This window comes from Musca domestica, unplaced genomic scaffold, assembly GCF_030504385.1.
Source record: "Musca domestica strain aabys unplaced genomic scaffold, Musca_domestica.polishedcontigs.V.1.1 92, whole genome shotgun sequence".
NCBI lineage: Eukaryota > Metazoa > Arthropoda > Insecta > Diptera > Muscidae > Musca > Musca domestica.
Genome location: NW_026712441.1, coordinates 2,063,548 through 2,080,482, shown reverse-complemented (window position 1 = coordinate 2,080,482; position 16,935 = coordinate 2,063,548). Strand labels below are relative to the sequence as shown.

The following is a 16,935-nucleotide window of genomic DNA, read 5'->3' as shown; positions in this document are numbered from 1 at the left end:
TCGTCTGTACACGTGTTGTAACAACTGATTGTGTAAATGCACTTAAGCGTTTATATTTTTGCTGTCTCTGTCATTATCCCTTATCTCTAGGCATTTGTAGTTAAATATTTATTTTATTATTATTAAAGTACTGGGCATTTGCTCAGAGCTATTATATTTGCTCAAATGTTTAACATTTGTTTTACATAACGTCGAATAATTTTTGCAGTGTTGACTTTGACGGTTTACCTGTAATAGGCACCCTATTGTAATGTATTTTATTAATAAATATTACTTCAATACCTATTTGATAATAATATTTTTTGTTTTTCTTTTCTTTTTTTGTCTCTTTGCAGCAGTGTGCGATATTGTATTGGTATTAGTTTTGGCTTAAAGAAGAACTCCTCTAATCTCGATTTGTAACTCTGTGGTGTGAACTGTTGGCGCCGGTCTCGTCATATAAACGCTTCATCTACAAACAAGTACACAGCACAAAACTGCAACTATTAAACGATCCCTACGCAAATATAATGGACGGCTTTGCCCATGAATGGACAACGCCACCACGCACCGATACAAGTGGTCTGCATATGGACTTGGTGGCGGAGTTACATGAGAGTGGTTTCGAGCCACAGACTAGAGCTCGTTCGAATACATGGCCATGTCCAAGGCCAGAAAATTTTGTAGAACCACCCGATGAGCTGGAGAGTACAAAGGCCAGTAATCAACAATTGGCCGGAGGAGGTGAGTCGATTTCGTATTTTATGGGATTTTGAAACTCAAGTGATCCGACAAAATATTATGGAAGTCTTTGTATGTATGTTTTTGCGTTTATGGCTGTTATATCTCAACAACAAACTAAGAGTATATATTTTATACCCTCCACCATTCTATGGAGGGTATATTAACTTTGTCATTCCGTTTCGAAATACTCTTGATAGACCCTGCAAAGTATAAGTATTCTAGATCCGCATAAAATTCTAAGTCGAATTGGCGATGTCCGTCTCTATGTATGTTGTAATCACGCTCTTTCGAACATATTGAAATGTGAGGCTAACATTTTGCATACATGTGTATTTTGCAAGTAGGTGGTTAAGTTCGCAAGTGGGCCATGTCGGTCCAAGTTTTCGTACAGCATCCATATAACGGTATCACCGTTTATTCGGTATTTTGATGATATTAGCGACATTTTTCATGGGAATTATTTCAAATTTCGTATTCGAAGTTCATAATCAGTACTACAGCTCTTAACAAAGATTACTTATGCAGGTCCCCATGCTCGCATAGCCCCCATATAACGCATTTTATGTAAGCGGAATTTTCGACGAATTTTTTTAATTTTTATGCCCTCCACTATGGAATAAATTGAGATAGAAGGCTAAAATTTTGCACACGTGTTTCTTTTTCCAGTAGGCAGGTTAAGTTCGTGAATGGACCATGTAGGTCCACGTCTTCATATAGCCCCATATAACGGTACCTCCCGATATTCGGTATTTTGATGATTTTAGCGACATTATTCACCGGAATTGTTTTAAATTTGGTATTTGAAGTTCGTAATGAATACTACAGCATAAGGCAGAAATTTGTCGGTGCAGGTTAACGTCTTCGTATAGCCCCCATATAACGGTACCTCCCTATATTCGGTATTTTGAGAATTTAAGCGACATTATTCACCGGAATTGTTTCAAATTTGTTATTTGAGATTCGTAATGGATGCTACAGCCTGTGACAGAAAATTGTCTGTGCAGGTCCAGGTCTTCGTATAGGCCCCATATATTAGTACCTCCCTATATTCGGAATTTTGACGAGTTTAGGTACAATACCCACCGAAATTGTTTGAGATATCGTATTTGACGTTAGTAATGGATGTTATAGCCTGTGACAGAAAATTGTCTATGCTGGTCCAGATCTTCGCACAGCTCCGATATAACGGTACATCCCTATATACGATATTTTGATGATTTTAGCTGCATTATTCACCGTTTATTTCAATATGGAAATGGCTAATGGCAAACAATGTCTATGTAGGTCCACGTCGTTTCCCAATAAAACGGGTATATTCGGTATTTTTAAAATTTTAACAGATTTTTTTAGGGATTATATTTTTTTTTTTGAAGATTTCCAAATTCGTTCCAAATGGTGGAGGGTATTCAAATTTCGGCCCGGCCGATCTTACTGCTTTTTAACTTGTTCAATTTCTTTCCAATTGGAGAAGGGTGTCAAAATTTCGGCCCAACTTTGCTGCTTTTTTTTACTTGTTTTTTTTAAATACTCTCAGATCCGATATGTCACTTTTTATCAGTATCAAATTGGGAGACTATGGCAACAAGACATTTAAGTCAGTCCTCTTTAAAATTGATTATTTTGTCTATAGACAGGAATTTTAGCCGAAAATGTTATTTGTATAATATATCGTATATCAGAGTTCGTCGTAGTAGTACTTTGTATTGGGGGTTCCTGTTGGTGGTAGGTTTGCGATAAAGAAGTGGTTTACAAGTGCACTACTATATTTGGTACAATTTGGTATTGGATGAACAGATATTGCTTGAAATCTGAAAATTGGACCGCCGTTCATATGGAGCCTGGACATATTGAGGTGGTTTCGGAATGGTACTGTATTTGATATTGGGTGAGGGGATAGAGATAAAATCCTAAAATTTGACTGAAGTTTGACTGTTGGTGTCTGTGGTTGAGGGAATAAACTGGTTTTGTAGTTGTACTAAATTACAGAAATGTGATATTAAGGTCAATGTTGTTATTTGAGAATTGAGCTAAATGTCAGAAATAGCATCAAATTTTAGAATAAGTTTAGATTTGTTCGAATAGGTCACCTTTGGCATGAATTATGGTCTTCAAACGGCCAATGAAACCTTCACGCGCCGCACGAATGTTGCTCTGCGGTATTTTGGCCCATTCCCGGCGAAGCGCTTGCTTGAGGTGATCGATACTTTGGTATGGTTGGACACAATAGTCCAACGAATTGGCATCCGAAGATTTTGGTCGCCATTGTGCGCTGGAAGAGGAACCTAATTTTGTAACCATTGTTGGGTGGCACTGAGTGCGATGGTGTTGAGTCCTGTTGGAATGTCCAAGGTCTGCGGCCAAAATGTTTGCGTGCCCAAAGCTTTAATACACCCTCCAGAATATTTTCGCGATAATATTCATCGTTTATTCTGATGATATGGTCGATTAATATGAGCGGAGAGCGACCATTGGCTGTTATGACGGTCCACATCATCACCATGGCCGGCGCTTGAGTTCTGGTGGCCAACCGAGTGTGCACATTTTCAGCAAGTAAGCACGATCATTTTGTTTGATTACAAACTGCTGGACAACGAATGTTTTCCCATCGGAGAAAATCAAATTCGGCAGTTCACCACTTTCGGCTAAGCGAAGCAACTCTTTAGCTCTTTTGAGTCTATTTTCTTTATGTTGCGGTGTAAATTTTTGCACTTTTTGGAATTTCAATGGCTTTATCCCGAGCTCATTTTTCAATATTTGCCGAAAGAAAGAGACACAAAAGATTTATTCACATTTAAATGCTGGAGTGCTCTAACGATAGTCACCTTTGGTTTTCCAGCCAAATATATAGAAATCTCACAATCACGCTTAAATTCCATCACGGATAACTTTTTTCTTTGAAAAATGTTGTCAAACTAAACAAATTGTGCATTTTGAGTACTAACAATTCCTAAGACGAAGTACTTCTTCCGCAAAGATCAAAGCCTGAAGATGAAGTTCGATAGAGTTTATGTTTCAGCAATTTTTTCTCTATGTCAAGAAAAAGCTCCGAGTGCAAATCAGAATTCTTAACGGGTTTGGAAGATATGAGACTGACAATCATCTTTTTTGACTCCAAACTTTTAAATGTTGGCAACCAAAGCCGGGAAACGTGTCTTCTTATTTTTCGTCTTATATCACGCTGCGGTGTCAGAATATTCCTATTTTTAATGACTTCTTTATGACGCCCAAATTTAATTAATAATTCTTAAATTTTTTTCTAATATTTTTCATTCTTCCCTTTTTGCAGACTCACAACAAACCAATGTTCCTAGCGTGAATGCCGCCAAAAAGAATTCATCACGTCGTAATGCCTGGGGTAATCTCTCCTATGCTGATCTGATAACACACGCCATTGGCTCGGCAAGTGAAAAACGTTTGACTTTGAGTCAAATTTATGAATGGATGGTGCACAATGTTCCATATTTTAAGGATAAGGGTGATTCGACTAGTAGTGCGGGCTGGAAGGTAAGTCAACCAGTAGGATTACTCTCATAATTACCTTCTTAAAAATGCTAATTCTAACAATTAAATTAAATTTAAAAAAATAAATGAAATTCCAAGCTTAAAATCTAATTTAAATATTGACATATTTTTTTGTGCCTATATTATGGAAGCGGCAAAATCTAAGATATATTTCAAATATTCCAGTTAAAACATTAAGTACGGGCAAAGCTTTGGTTAGTCTCTACGACCGGCATTTGACAATCAAAACAGAAAAAGAAAAACAAACACTTTACAATTCCAAAAACAAAGAACACAATGTGAAACACAATCATGACCCTGAACTTGAAATCAGTTCAGATTCTTTGTTAATTGCTTTTTTTCTTTTCGTTTGATTAATTTTTGTTTGTTCATACTTCCTACCTTCAATAAAAGCAGACAACAACAAAAATGACTAATATCGACAAACAAAAAATCGACTTTGTTTGTTACGAAGCACGTGCGAGAGCAAAACACTAAAAAAAGCAACTAAAAAGAAAACCAAAACCCCAAAAGAAATAAAACCAGTCAGGGGGACCCAGTCAGCATTTTTTGAAATTTTTAATCACATTCGAGTCTTTTTTGATCCGGTCGCGCGATTAAAAATGTGGAATATGCGCGCATTTTCTGATCATAAAAGACACATTTGTCGGGAGAAAAACGTGACCTCCCGCGACTCTTCTTAATAAATCACATATGAGTCTTCTTCTAGATTAGTTAAGAGTCTTTTTCGACTATTTTCTGATCGTTCTACGAGTCGTTTTCGAATCGTTTTTTAATCATTTATTGTGCTAAAACTTTTAATTTGTGAATCTTTTTCGAGTCTTTTTTAACTCATTTTTTGATCATTTACGAGTCCTTAGTGAGTCATTTATTAGTCTTTTAAGTGTCATATGTCACTCATATTTATATTCATTTACGAGTCTTTTTTAAGTCGCCTTTGTCTTAAATTCGAGTCATTTATGAGTCCTATATGAGTGTTTACGATCCTACGAATCTCGTACGTGATTTCTAAATATTGGGATGTACCGTGAAAAAAAGAATTTGTTTATATTTGTTTATAAAATAGTTTATTTAAAATAAAAATAATTCAACTTTTATAATTATAATTTATTTAGTAAATGCCAGTGGTAAAAAATATAGTAAAAAATTAAATAAAAAAAGAAAAAACAAAAAAATAAAAAAATCAGGAACTTCAATCTGATCGTTTTCTTTTTGTAACCCGGTCTCGAGCGTGAACAAAATGTTTCTGAAGGATTGTGTTCATATCCTTGTCGTTACTTGTGTATTTTAGATGACAAATATCTGAAATTAAATATGTACAAGTCTGTCCATTTTACTAATTCTTTATATACGTGTTAAAAACACAAACTTACTTTTGATTACTGTCACTAAATAACACTTTTCTGCACTTGGCTTTACACTGGTGCCCTTCCAGCTGTATTGGCAGGCTAAATTGTCAGAAAAAATCTTTCGAACGGCAGCCCGAAGGAATTGAGGGGGTCCTTCACCGCCGGTTTTTGCAATAAATTCTTTCTGGAAACAGATTATCAAAAAATATATAAGTATTAATATATTGCAAAGTAGTGAATTAATCAATCAAAGACCCAATTTTGTATACTTACAAATTGTTTAAGTATCGTTTCATTTTGCTGCACCAATTCATTTTTTGCCATCCTTTTTATTTTAGCCTTTTCTATTTTTTTAAATTGGCTTGCTGACATTTTTTCTTTATTAAAACAATAAATAAATAAACAAACAAATAGATAAACGTACACTTTTTAATATTTTTTTTATCACTTTTTAATATTTAACACTTTTGCTGTTGACGCTTCCACGCACTTTTTATAAATGACCAATAAGTCAACTTTTTTATAGCCACTCCAGAAACGCAACAAAATGACCCGTTATGCATAGAAAAACAAGCAGCATTTAAGCACTTGTCTGTGCGAAATATGATAAAAAATACATCAATACGATCACTTTTCAAACAGCTGCATGATCTTTTTAAGACTAATCGTTTTTCAATCTGTACATGATCGCAATATGATAATAAATAACGGAAAAACAGTCACATTTTGCACATCCCAATGATTGATTTTTGATTACCATACATTTTTTTTTATAAAATTAAATGAACTCTTTTTACTCATTAAGGGGGGTTACTTTCGAGTCGTTTTGTGATCGTACAGGTGAGTTAATCATTTTTTGATCACCAAAAGGACTCGAATAAGATTCTGCGAAGAGATTTTTTTAAAAACAATTTTCATGTACAAGCTGGGTATAATCACTTTTCAAACAACTGCATGATCTTTTTAAGACTAATCATTTTTCAATCTGTACATGATCGCAATATGATAATAAATAACGGAAAAAATAGTCACATTTTGCACATCTCAATGATTGATTTGCGATTCCCCTACATTTTGTTGTTGTATTTTGGTTGACCTCTTTTTACTCATTAAAGAGAGTCATTTTCGAGTCGCTTTTCGATCGTATACGTGAGTTAATCATTTTTTGATCACCAAAAGGACTCGAAATAGACTCACCGAAGTGATTTTTTCAAACACAATCTTCCAAATGCTAGCTGGGGAGCTACGCCGCAAAGACAAACAGCATAACAACAAACGAATAACGGCATTAAAAAGAAAATGTAAACAAACAAAATATTGACGACACCCCGATACCGACACCTAACCGAAAGCGAACCCCCATAGCAGCACCAAGCACAAGCAAACATTTGCACAAACATTCAGTCGTAGATAATCAAAGCACTGGGGCACCATTGTCGTCATCATTATCGTAATATGTTTGCGAATGACCGAATTGAGTGAAAATGTTTGATCATCACAAAAACATGCAAAGTTATTGCAAACACAGCCACTGGATATTGAATTGGGAATTAGGTGAACATTTTTTTTTTTTTTTTGAAAAACAATTGCGCTGCGTTTCTATTTTGTGATACACATATTTCCTCTGGGAAAGTGTTCCACGCCTAATTAGAATGATTTTTTCCAATTTTTTTACAGACAAAAGTTCTTTATCTCTTAGCACCAAGGATACAGATTTGTTCCAGATACATATAATTTTTTTTAATATTTACGATATGATGAAGTGTCGTTCCGAAACGAAATAGGTGAATGGAGCTATTCGTTCACCTAGTTCTCATTACTCACAAAGAACCTTCAATTCATCTTGCTCTTTCGTCTTTTCGCATTATGTTGCTTCTTTTGTTTTACTAAAAATTTTTCTCAATTACAAAAAAATTCGAATTTATTTTCTTTTGTAAAATTTTTTCATAAATACGAACGATTGAAGTAAAAGGAGTTTGTGGTGGGATTTACATCCTGTGAACCCATTATATATACGTCCTCATTTTTATATTGCCCCCACATAACATTACTTCCCGATATTCGGAATTCGGACGATTTTAGACAATTTTTGTAGGGTTCTTTAAGGATTGTACTTCCTGTGGCACATTATTGTCTATAGAGGTTGACGTTTTCCTATAGCCACTATATTTCGGCACCACCCTATATCTGGTATGTATTCTGATAATTTTAGCCACATTTTTCTGCGGAATTCTTTAAAATTCGGTGTGTGGAGTTTTTAATGGTTTCTGTTTTATGTGGCAGAAGACTGCTAGAATAGAGTCACTATTTCTTATATCACCTATATTGCGATACCTTAAAATATATCTGGCACATGTAAATATTACAATGTGCCAGATTTCGACTATATCAACTACTACTGAGATATGTGATAATTTTTTAAAATTGTTTGAATGTGCGTGAGGTACCAGATATATGTATATAATATTGACATGTAGAAAAGGAATTCCATATTGAAATCAGATCTCTGGTTGAGAGAAATATTTATGCATACAAAGTATGAAAAAATCGCCTCCTTCTTTCGCAAATTATGAAAGCTATACTTTTTGAAAATTCTGCCCTTTTGTGTGGGAGATACTAGAAGGATCGGGTCGATATCTATCATCTTCACACTAGATTTGAAGAAAATTGAATGCTTATTTTATGAGCCTTATTGAAAATTTTTTCCTGCTGTGGATGAGGTACCAGAAGGAGTGGTTCGTTCCATTCACTCTCTATACAAGATTGCTGGTAAAAATATTGATATGTGTGAAACTTGAAGAAAATCGGACTCTTATTACACATTTTTTAAGAGTTATAAGTATTGAAAATGTTCACCCTTTTGGGGAGGTACTTGATAAAAGCATTAGGGTTTGCCAAATTGGATGATTCTTTCTTCGTATTCTTTCATTCAGGAACAAATAGCCGCATACTTTAAAAGTCTATTTCACAGACTAAAACTCCACTTTTGAGTTGCATTTTCCTGTTATTATTCGCAATTAAACTTTCTCTGGTTGTGCCACATACATATCTATGAGAAAATATATATTGCAAAGTCATTGACTTTAAATAAAAATGTAATGCACGTGACTGCAAACGCTAATGTGCAGAATATCCCGAACAAAACAAACCTTTGATTATCTCATGCACAATTATTGCTTTACGTCAATGAAAACAAACCTTTTTCTGGCATTAAACAAGGTAAGACATTATGAAGGCAATAAATACGAAAATATATCGGAATTTTAATTATTTTAGACCAAATTGCTGTGATTGTTGTGTAAAAAATTGAATTAATTTTTTTTATAAAGCTATACTTAAAAAATCATAATTTATTCAATATTAAATGTGATAATTCGAACCCTGATCTTTTTAAATACAATTTTCACAGGGTGATTTGTAACCCCTACATATATATGTATGTAGTCTTTGTCAAGTGGTTTTAAACTCAGTTGTTGTTTATACCATCTCAAATAAAAATAAGCCCCTTCCATTTCTTCAACAACATCCTCAAACTACTTATTTGAAAAGAAAACTATTTTTTTAAATATTTAATCGCTTACTCATATCAGGCATTTATGTTTGTAGACACAGATCGATAAAAATATCTTTTGGAATCCAGTTTACCTATTTAAACATAACTGATACAAATGACAACTGGGCGACTTTTACGTCAACAAAACAAAAACAAAATTGTAAACAAACAAACAAATGTTTGATGTTGAAAAACGAAAGGCTGGCTCTACGACAACAAACTAAAACCAGTAAGGAAAGCTCAAAAGTCGGGCGGGGCCGACTATATGATACCCTACACCACTATGCATATTTAGTAGAGCTCTCGTAAAAAGGTTAATACAGGGCATTTCAGAGCTCTATGAGATATTTGGTACAAAATCAAAATCTATCTAATTCTATGGTGCATTTTACGAACTATAGCTATCTCTGAACCGGGTTTCTCCAAATTTTACGTATTAGCTGATGACTGACTGATGATTTGGGGTGATATTGACCATTTAGTGCACATTTAACCCGAAATCGGATGAAGATATATATGAGAGCTATATCCAAATCTGAACCGATTTCGATAAAATTTAAAACAGCTATTCCTGTGCTCTTATATCTTATATCTGGTACCAAATATCATTCTTGTGGAGTGCATATTACGAATGTGAGAGGCTTAAACACCAAATCGGATGAAAGATATATATGGGAGCTATAGCTATATCTGAACCGATTTTCTTCAAATTAGATACACTTGTTTCTAGGCCGAACTCGGTTGGGTGTGCCAAAATTCAGGTAATTTGGACTGATAGAGGACATTTGCTGCACATTTAACCCGAAATCGGATGAAGATATATATGGGAGCTATAGCTGTTTCTGAACCGATTTTCTCCAAAGTTGTTGTATTAGCTTTAAGGCTAATCTCGGTCACATGTGCCAAAATTCGGGTCATTTGGGCTGATATTGGCCATTTGGTTGTCAATTAACCCGAAATCGGATGAAGATATATATGGGAGCTATATCCAAATCTGAACCGATTTCGATAAAATTTAAAACAGCTATTTCTGTGCTCCATCTAATACCTGGTACCAAATATCACGGTTGTGGAGTGCATAGTAGGAATGTGAGGGACTTAAAGATCAAATCGGATTAAAGATATATATGGGAGCTATAGCTACATCTGAACCGATTTTCTCCAAATTTGATACACTTGCTTCTAGGCCGAACTCGGTTGGGTGTGCCAAAATGCAGGTAATTTGGACTGATAGTGGACATTTGGTGCACATTTAACCCGAAATCGGATGAATATATATATGGGAGCTATAGCTGTTTCTGAACCGATTTTCTCCAAATTTGTTGTATTAGCTTTAAGGCTAATCTCGGTCACATGTGCCAAAATTCGGGTCATTTGGGCTGATATTGGCCATTTGGTGGTCAATTAACCCGAAATCGGATGAAGATATATATGGGAGCTATATCCAAATCTGAACCGATTTCGATAAAATTTAAAACAGCTATTCCTGTGCTCCATCTTATATCTGGTACCAAATATCATTCTTGTGGAGTGCATATTACGAATGTGAGAGGCTTAAACACTAAATCGGATGATAGATATATATGGGAGCTATAGCTATATCTGAACCGATTTTCTCCAAATTTAATATACTTGCTTCTAGGCCGAACTCGGTTGGGTGTGCCAAAATTCAGGTAATTTGGACTGATAGTGGACATTTGGTGCACATTTAACCCGAAATCGGATGAAGATATATATGGGAGCTATATCTAAATTTGATCCGATTCTCACCAATTTCAATAGGGTTCGTCCTTGGGCCAAAAAAATATTGTTTGGAAAATTTCATCTCAATCGGATAATAAATGCGACCTGCATTTTGTTCACAAGAATACATGGACAGACGGACGGACGGACGGACAGACGGACTGACATGCATAAATGGACTCAGAAAGTGATTCTATGAAGGTTCTCAAAAGTAACTATGGGTCTATCTCGTTTCCTTCTCTATGTTACAAACAAATGCACAAAGACATAATACCCTTACCACTATGTGGTGTAGGGTATAAATATGCGGACAAATATATCAATAAACTTGCTAATTGTTAGAGATACAATGAAACTATACACATTAAGCACAAATTCCAAACAAGCGCACGCACACACATACTCTCAACAGAAATGTTTGGTATGTGACGTGTTTTCACGCATAAATTTATTTTTAGAAATGATTTCTCGAACAAGATGAGTATCGTACAAATGATGGTCTAGTGAAAGATAGATAATACAGAAATGTAGTGTTGCTATTGAATTGAAAAAAAAAAAACGATTTTGAATGTGTGCTGCATACTTTTAGGAGCAATTGGGAGAAAAATAAATTTTATGATTTTTGGAGTGATTAAAATAGATAGTTTTAAAAAATATTCAAAAAATCAAAATTTATTACGGTATTTCTAAAAAGTAAAAAAAAAACATTATGTTCGGCCCAGCCGAACTTTTAATTTAATTAAAGAATACAGTTTTATATAAAAGTATCTGAATTCAAACGTGTTCCACTTTAAACTACAAAAACCTGTGAGAACGTTTGGATAATGCTGTTCAACTTTCCAAAAAAAAAAAAACATAAAGTGGGTGGGGCCGTTATGAACTACAAATACCAATTTGTAGAAAAATCCGTGGAAAATTTGGCAAAAATTATCAAAATACTGAATATCCGGTGGACCACAAGCGCTAGAACCCATTAGGAACTACAAATACCAATTTTTGGTACCGTAGACCTATATATACAAGGTCCCGGAGCTAGAACCCATTAAGAACTAAAAATACTAATTTTTGGACAAATCCATTAAAAGCTAAGGTGAAAATCATCTAAATACCCAATATAAAGAGGTACCGTTATATGACGGCTATACAAAAATGTGGACCGATATATCTCATTTTCAAAACCAATAATCCAGCCAAATTTTGAAGCTCTACTTCTAATAATGTGGGTTGTATCATGATTTCAAAAGAGAGACGGACATCGTTAAATCGACTTAGAATTTTATGTTGTTCAAGACTATATACAGGGTGAGATAAAAAACTGCATCACAGTCAAACGCCATAATTTTTATTTTTTTTTTAAATTTTATTGAATGAAAGCAAAAAATGTCGGAAATTGCATTACATTTTAGAATAAGTTTAGATTTGTTCCAATTGGTCACCTTTGGCACGAATTATGGCCTTCAAGCGGCCCATGAAACCAATGAATCGGCAGTTCATCACTTTCGGCCAAGCGAAGCTAATTTTTAGCTCTTTTGAGTCTATTTTCCTTCTGTTGCGGTGTAAGTTCTTGCAATTCTTGGAATTTCAATGGCTTTGCCCCGAGCTCATTTTTCAATATTTGCTGAATGGAATATTACGATATGTTCAGCTCACAAGCCATTTTTCGGCTACTGGGACGCGGGTTTCGATCAAGTCACTTCTTTACTGTTTGAACCATTTCTGTTGATGTTGCTGTTTTCTTCCGTCCACTTCCTTGACGTCGGGCTACGCTACCAGTATCACGGTAACGAGCGATGGTACAAGACACAAAAGTTTTATTCATATTTAAATGCTGGAGTGCTCTAACAATAGCCACTTGTGGTTTTCCAGCCAAATAAAAAGAAATCGCGCTTCCAATTCCATCACGAATAACTTTTCTCTGGAAAATTCTCACCAAAATGCTTTGGTACGCTGGCAAACAATATAATGAGCTGTCACTGGAATAATTTTAACTGCTGTTGGACGAGTGGCTTAGAAATTGCAGCAGCCTGAAGTTGGTTGCAATTTTTTCATCTTACCCTGTACACATTATGGGGTCTACGGCGAATATTTAGGGATGTTACAAACGGAATGACAAAGTTAACATAACTTCCTTTTCAAGGTGGAGGGTATAAAAATATGTCTGTTTAAGAATGGAAACTTGAAATTATAATATTTTTAAATCGTAGATATATGAAGATATATTTTATATATTGGGGTAACCAAACTTATAGAAAGGAAGTATTTTTTGATTATTTTTAAGCGACTAAAACTGCGGTTTTTGAAGGTATTTTTAAAGTATATTGTAAAATGCCTTAAATTTGCTAACCTAACTGGCTTTTACTACTATAAAACTAGATACGACAACTTTGTCTAATAAATCGAATCTTTAATTACACACTCGCGGCAATAATTACTGTGACTGACCCTGGGTGCTAACTTGACGTTACAAAAAATTAAATGTTGATTGATATCGAAATTAATCACATTAATTTTAAATATGCATATGTATGTATACATATTTGTGAATGTGAGAGTTTGTGTGTTTGTATATGAACATGATTTTAATCAAATCATCACTTCGTACAAATGTATCTATTTACGTACATATGGATGTATATTCCTGTTAGGCAAAAATATTTATGTATCCCATAAACAAATCTCCCCCGTTTTTGGTGACAATAGTTTAATTAAGAAATATTGAGTCCTTGTTGTTATTATTATCATTCGGTTGGTCCAAAATCAAAATAAAATTTTATATTGAAGAGACAAACTTGAAAATATTTATGTTTATTGCATATTGTACAATATATTATGTTTAATATCGGCTCAAAAACAACAACAACATCGAAAAGTAAGCAAAGTGCCAGACAGAAATTGAAAACAAAAAAAAAACTGTGTAAACTTGATACTTTTATTAAAGAGACAGGCGGACGATTGAACTGGCCTGGAAAATATACATGCATATAGGTTCGATTAAAAAAAGAAAAAAAAACGAAAACACATGACAGGCCCCAAAACCGTAAATAGGCGGAATATCAAATTTTGTCTCAGCAAAATAATTATTATCAATATCATTATCACAATGGTCATGATGATGCCTGGTATTTACAACGTCATTTATTCTTTTCCAAACCTAATTATGTTGTGTCGCTGGCACTCGTCATTATGATGATCATCATCGTCGGAGACCCTCGTCGTCATCATCATCATCATCGTCGTAGTCGTCATAGTCATTATTTGGGGCCGATGTGTGTGCGTGAATGTTAACTGAATGCCAAGCAAACTGGTGGCATTATTATCGCCAACGTCATCAACAGCATGCTGTTCTTGCCCTCTCACTCTAGACCGCATGTGTTTTTTTTTATTTTTTGCTCTGTGCCTACGCTCCACAACTACTTGGTCAATGGAAAATTTTTATTTTTTTTCTGTCTTTTTTTGCCTCTCTTTCGATAATACCTGATATTACTCTAAAAAAAAAGAAACATAAAAAACCGGTAGAATTCGTTAGGTGCTTTATATGCCAGTAAAACGTGAATTCAAAAGAAAAAAAGTATTAATCACAACATACGAGGGTAGTGATAGAGTGTTAAAATTAAGATTTTTGACAGTTTTTCAGAGGCAACTTGTTGCAAATAGAGATTGAACCTAAGATATCGAGTCCCAATTTCTTTGACTTAATTTCCTCGAAGATTTCCGGCAAATAAGTGTTTGGAGGCGAATTATTTGCAGGGGTGTCTATTTTCGATTTGTTGATCAATTTTGACACTGAAGCTATTTTCTCCACTCCTACGTTTGTACGAATATGCAAGATCAAGCAGTAGTATTCAAGTGCTTCAAAAACTCGATATAATTTTTGAGTCCTATGATGACAGAAAGTACCGATTCCTTGAATAGCGTCAAAATGTGCAATTCGAAGTATGAAGTCTATCGAAAAAAATTTCAAAACTTGTAGATTCCTGGTCCTAGGTCCTGGAACAGACAAAATATTAAATATATAGCCCAATATTAAACATGGAGCCAGCAGAAAATCTTATTTCCAAATAGTGGGTTTGTTAAATACGTTCAAGGACATAGAAGCAACCCTGTTACAATACCTCTGTTGTAATGATATCATGACATGTCAACTGATTTAAACCGCTAAGGCAATATACACATTTTTGGAAAGGTATATGGGATAGAATTTTTAAACCACATTTTTGGATTTTTTACATTTTTATTTGCCATTCATTTCTGTAATTGACCCTTTTGGGGGTAGGTTCCAATATAGAAGGAGTGGACCAATATTGTCGTATGTCTTGACCTATATCTGATATAAATATTATAACCAGCCAGATTTGGGCTAAATCGACTTCTTCCTTCATATTTTATGATATATATGATAATTTTTGGAAAATCTGAAAAAAAAAACCGACGAAAATCTTCCACTTCACATAATACAATTTTATGCGAGTAATCAACATTTTGAAGGATTTGGCCAATATCTTTCGTCTATTCACATCAAATCTCTTTTTGAGAAAAATATTAATACATGCCAAGTTTGAAAAAAAAATAGTTGAGTTTTTCCACAAGTTATATGTATTGTGTACTTTTGTGGAGTAGGTACCAGAAGGAGTGGAGAGATAGCTATCATCTTCATTCCTTTAGAAGCAATTAGATGCTTATTTTATGAGATATATATTTATTTTATGAGATATATATTTATTCCAAATTTTGACCCCTTTCTGGGGGAGGTACCAGAAGGAGTGGTCCGATACATTTCATTTTCATACCCGATCTTGTGTTGGTAAAAATATTGAAATGCGTAAAACTCGAAGACATTCGGACCCTTACTTCACATTTTATAAAAGTTATAATTATTCAAAATGTTGACCCTATGTTGGGACGCATTTGATGGAGGGGGTCCATATTTCCATTCTCGCACATGCAAAGGTAGATCAAAATTGGATGATCCTTCTTGGTTCTTTTAGGTAAAATATTTTCTATGAAAAAATCTGCGAATTCGATCTAAGTTTGATCATAATATTATGATGTACTAAGTTTGTCGAACGGCCATCTCCAGATCGATTTCAAATGTCCTGAAACGGATTTGGTTCAAAGAGAACTAGGGTCTAAAAACGTTATTTCGATGAAGTACGATTGAGCGATGGAAGGATTAACAAGTAAAAAAGCTGTAAGTTCGGACGGACAGAACTTTGAATACACTCCACCATTTGGAACGCATTTGGCAATTTTTAAAAAAAATAAAATCCGTTAATAATTCTGTTAAAATCTTAGAAATACTGAATGTAGCCCATGTATTAGGGTCAATAGGACGACGTGGACCTGCATAGACAACTTTTGTCATAAGACATTGCAATAATCAAATGCGAAACTTGAAAAAACTCGGTGAATAATGTTAAAAAATGCTAATCATGCTAAAATCATCAATATACCGAATATCGAGAGGTACTGTTATATGGGGACTAATGAAGTGGTGGACCTGCACGGACAATTTTCTGTCATAGGCTGTAGTATCCATTACGAATATAAAATACTAAATTCGAAACATGAAGTAGCTAAAATTATCAAAATACCGAATATCGGGAGGTGTCGTTATATGAGGGCTATACTAAGACGTGGACCTGCATAGATAATTTTCGGTCTTAGGCTGTAGTATCCATTACGAACTTCAAATACCAAATTTGAAACAATTCCGCTAAATAATGTCGCTAAAATCATCAAAATACCGAATATCGGGAGGTACCGTTATATGGGGGCTATACGAAGACGTGGACCTCCACGGACAATTTTCTGTCATAGTCTGTAGTATCCACAACGAACCTCGAATACCAAATTTGAAACATTTCCGGTGAATTATGTCGCTTAAAATACCAAAATACCGAAAACAGGGAGGTACTATTATATGGGAGCTATACCAAAACGTAGACCTACATGGCCCATTTTCAATACCAAAAGTCCTGCAGATATAATATACATTTGAGTAAAATTTTATCAACCTACTTCATTTCGTTCGGAAGCAAAAGTGAT

The 16,935-nt window shown here is 34.5% G+C and overlaps 1 protein-coding gene and 1 long non-coding RNA gene across 3 annotated transcripts in view; one reads left to right on the top strand and one right to left on the bottom strand.

Annotated features, from left to right (window-relative positions):
• LOC101889153 (forkhead box protein O) overlaps positions 1-16,935 on the top strand; it is a 113,562-nt gene that overhangs the window by 37,258 nt on the left and 59,369 nt on the right. For both annotated transcript variants that reach the window (XM_059131981.1, XM_059131980.1), the window contains exons 3-4: positions 336-723; positions 4,010-4,227. In XM_059131981.1, coding sequence (XP_058987964.1) covers positions 510-723; positions 4,010-4,227 — 432 coding nt within the window. In that variant the 5' untranslated portion in view covers positions 336-509. The remainder of the gene's footprint in view (positions 1-335; positions 724-4,009; positions 4,228-16,935) is intronic.
• On the bottom strand, positions 5,353-6,250 carry LOC131806992 (uncharacterized). The gene is made up of 3 exons (XR_009344267.1): positions 5,868-6,250; positions 5,619-5,778; positions 5,353-5,547 (listed from the first exon to the last, which is right to left on the bottom strand). It is a non-coding gene; the product is annotated as an uncharacterized LOC131806992 (long non-coding RNA).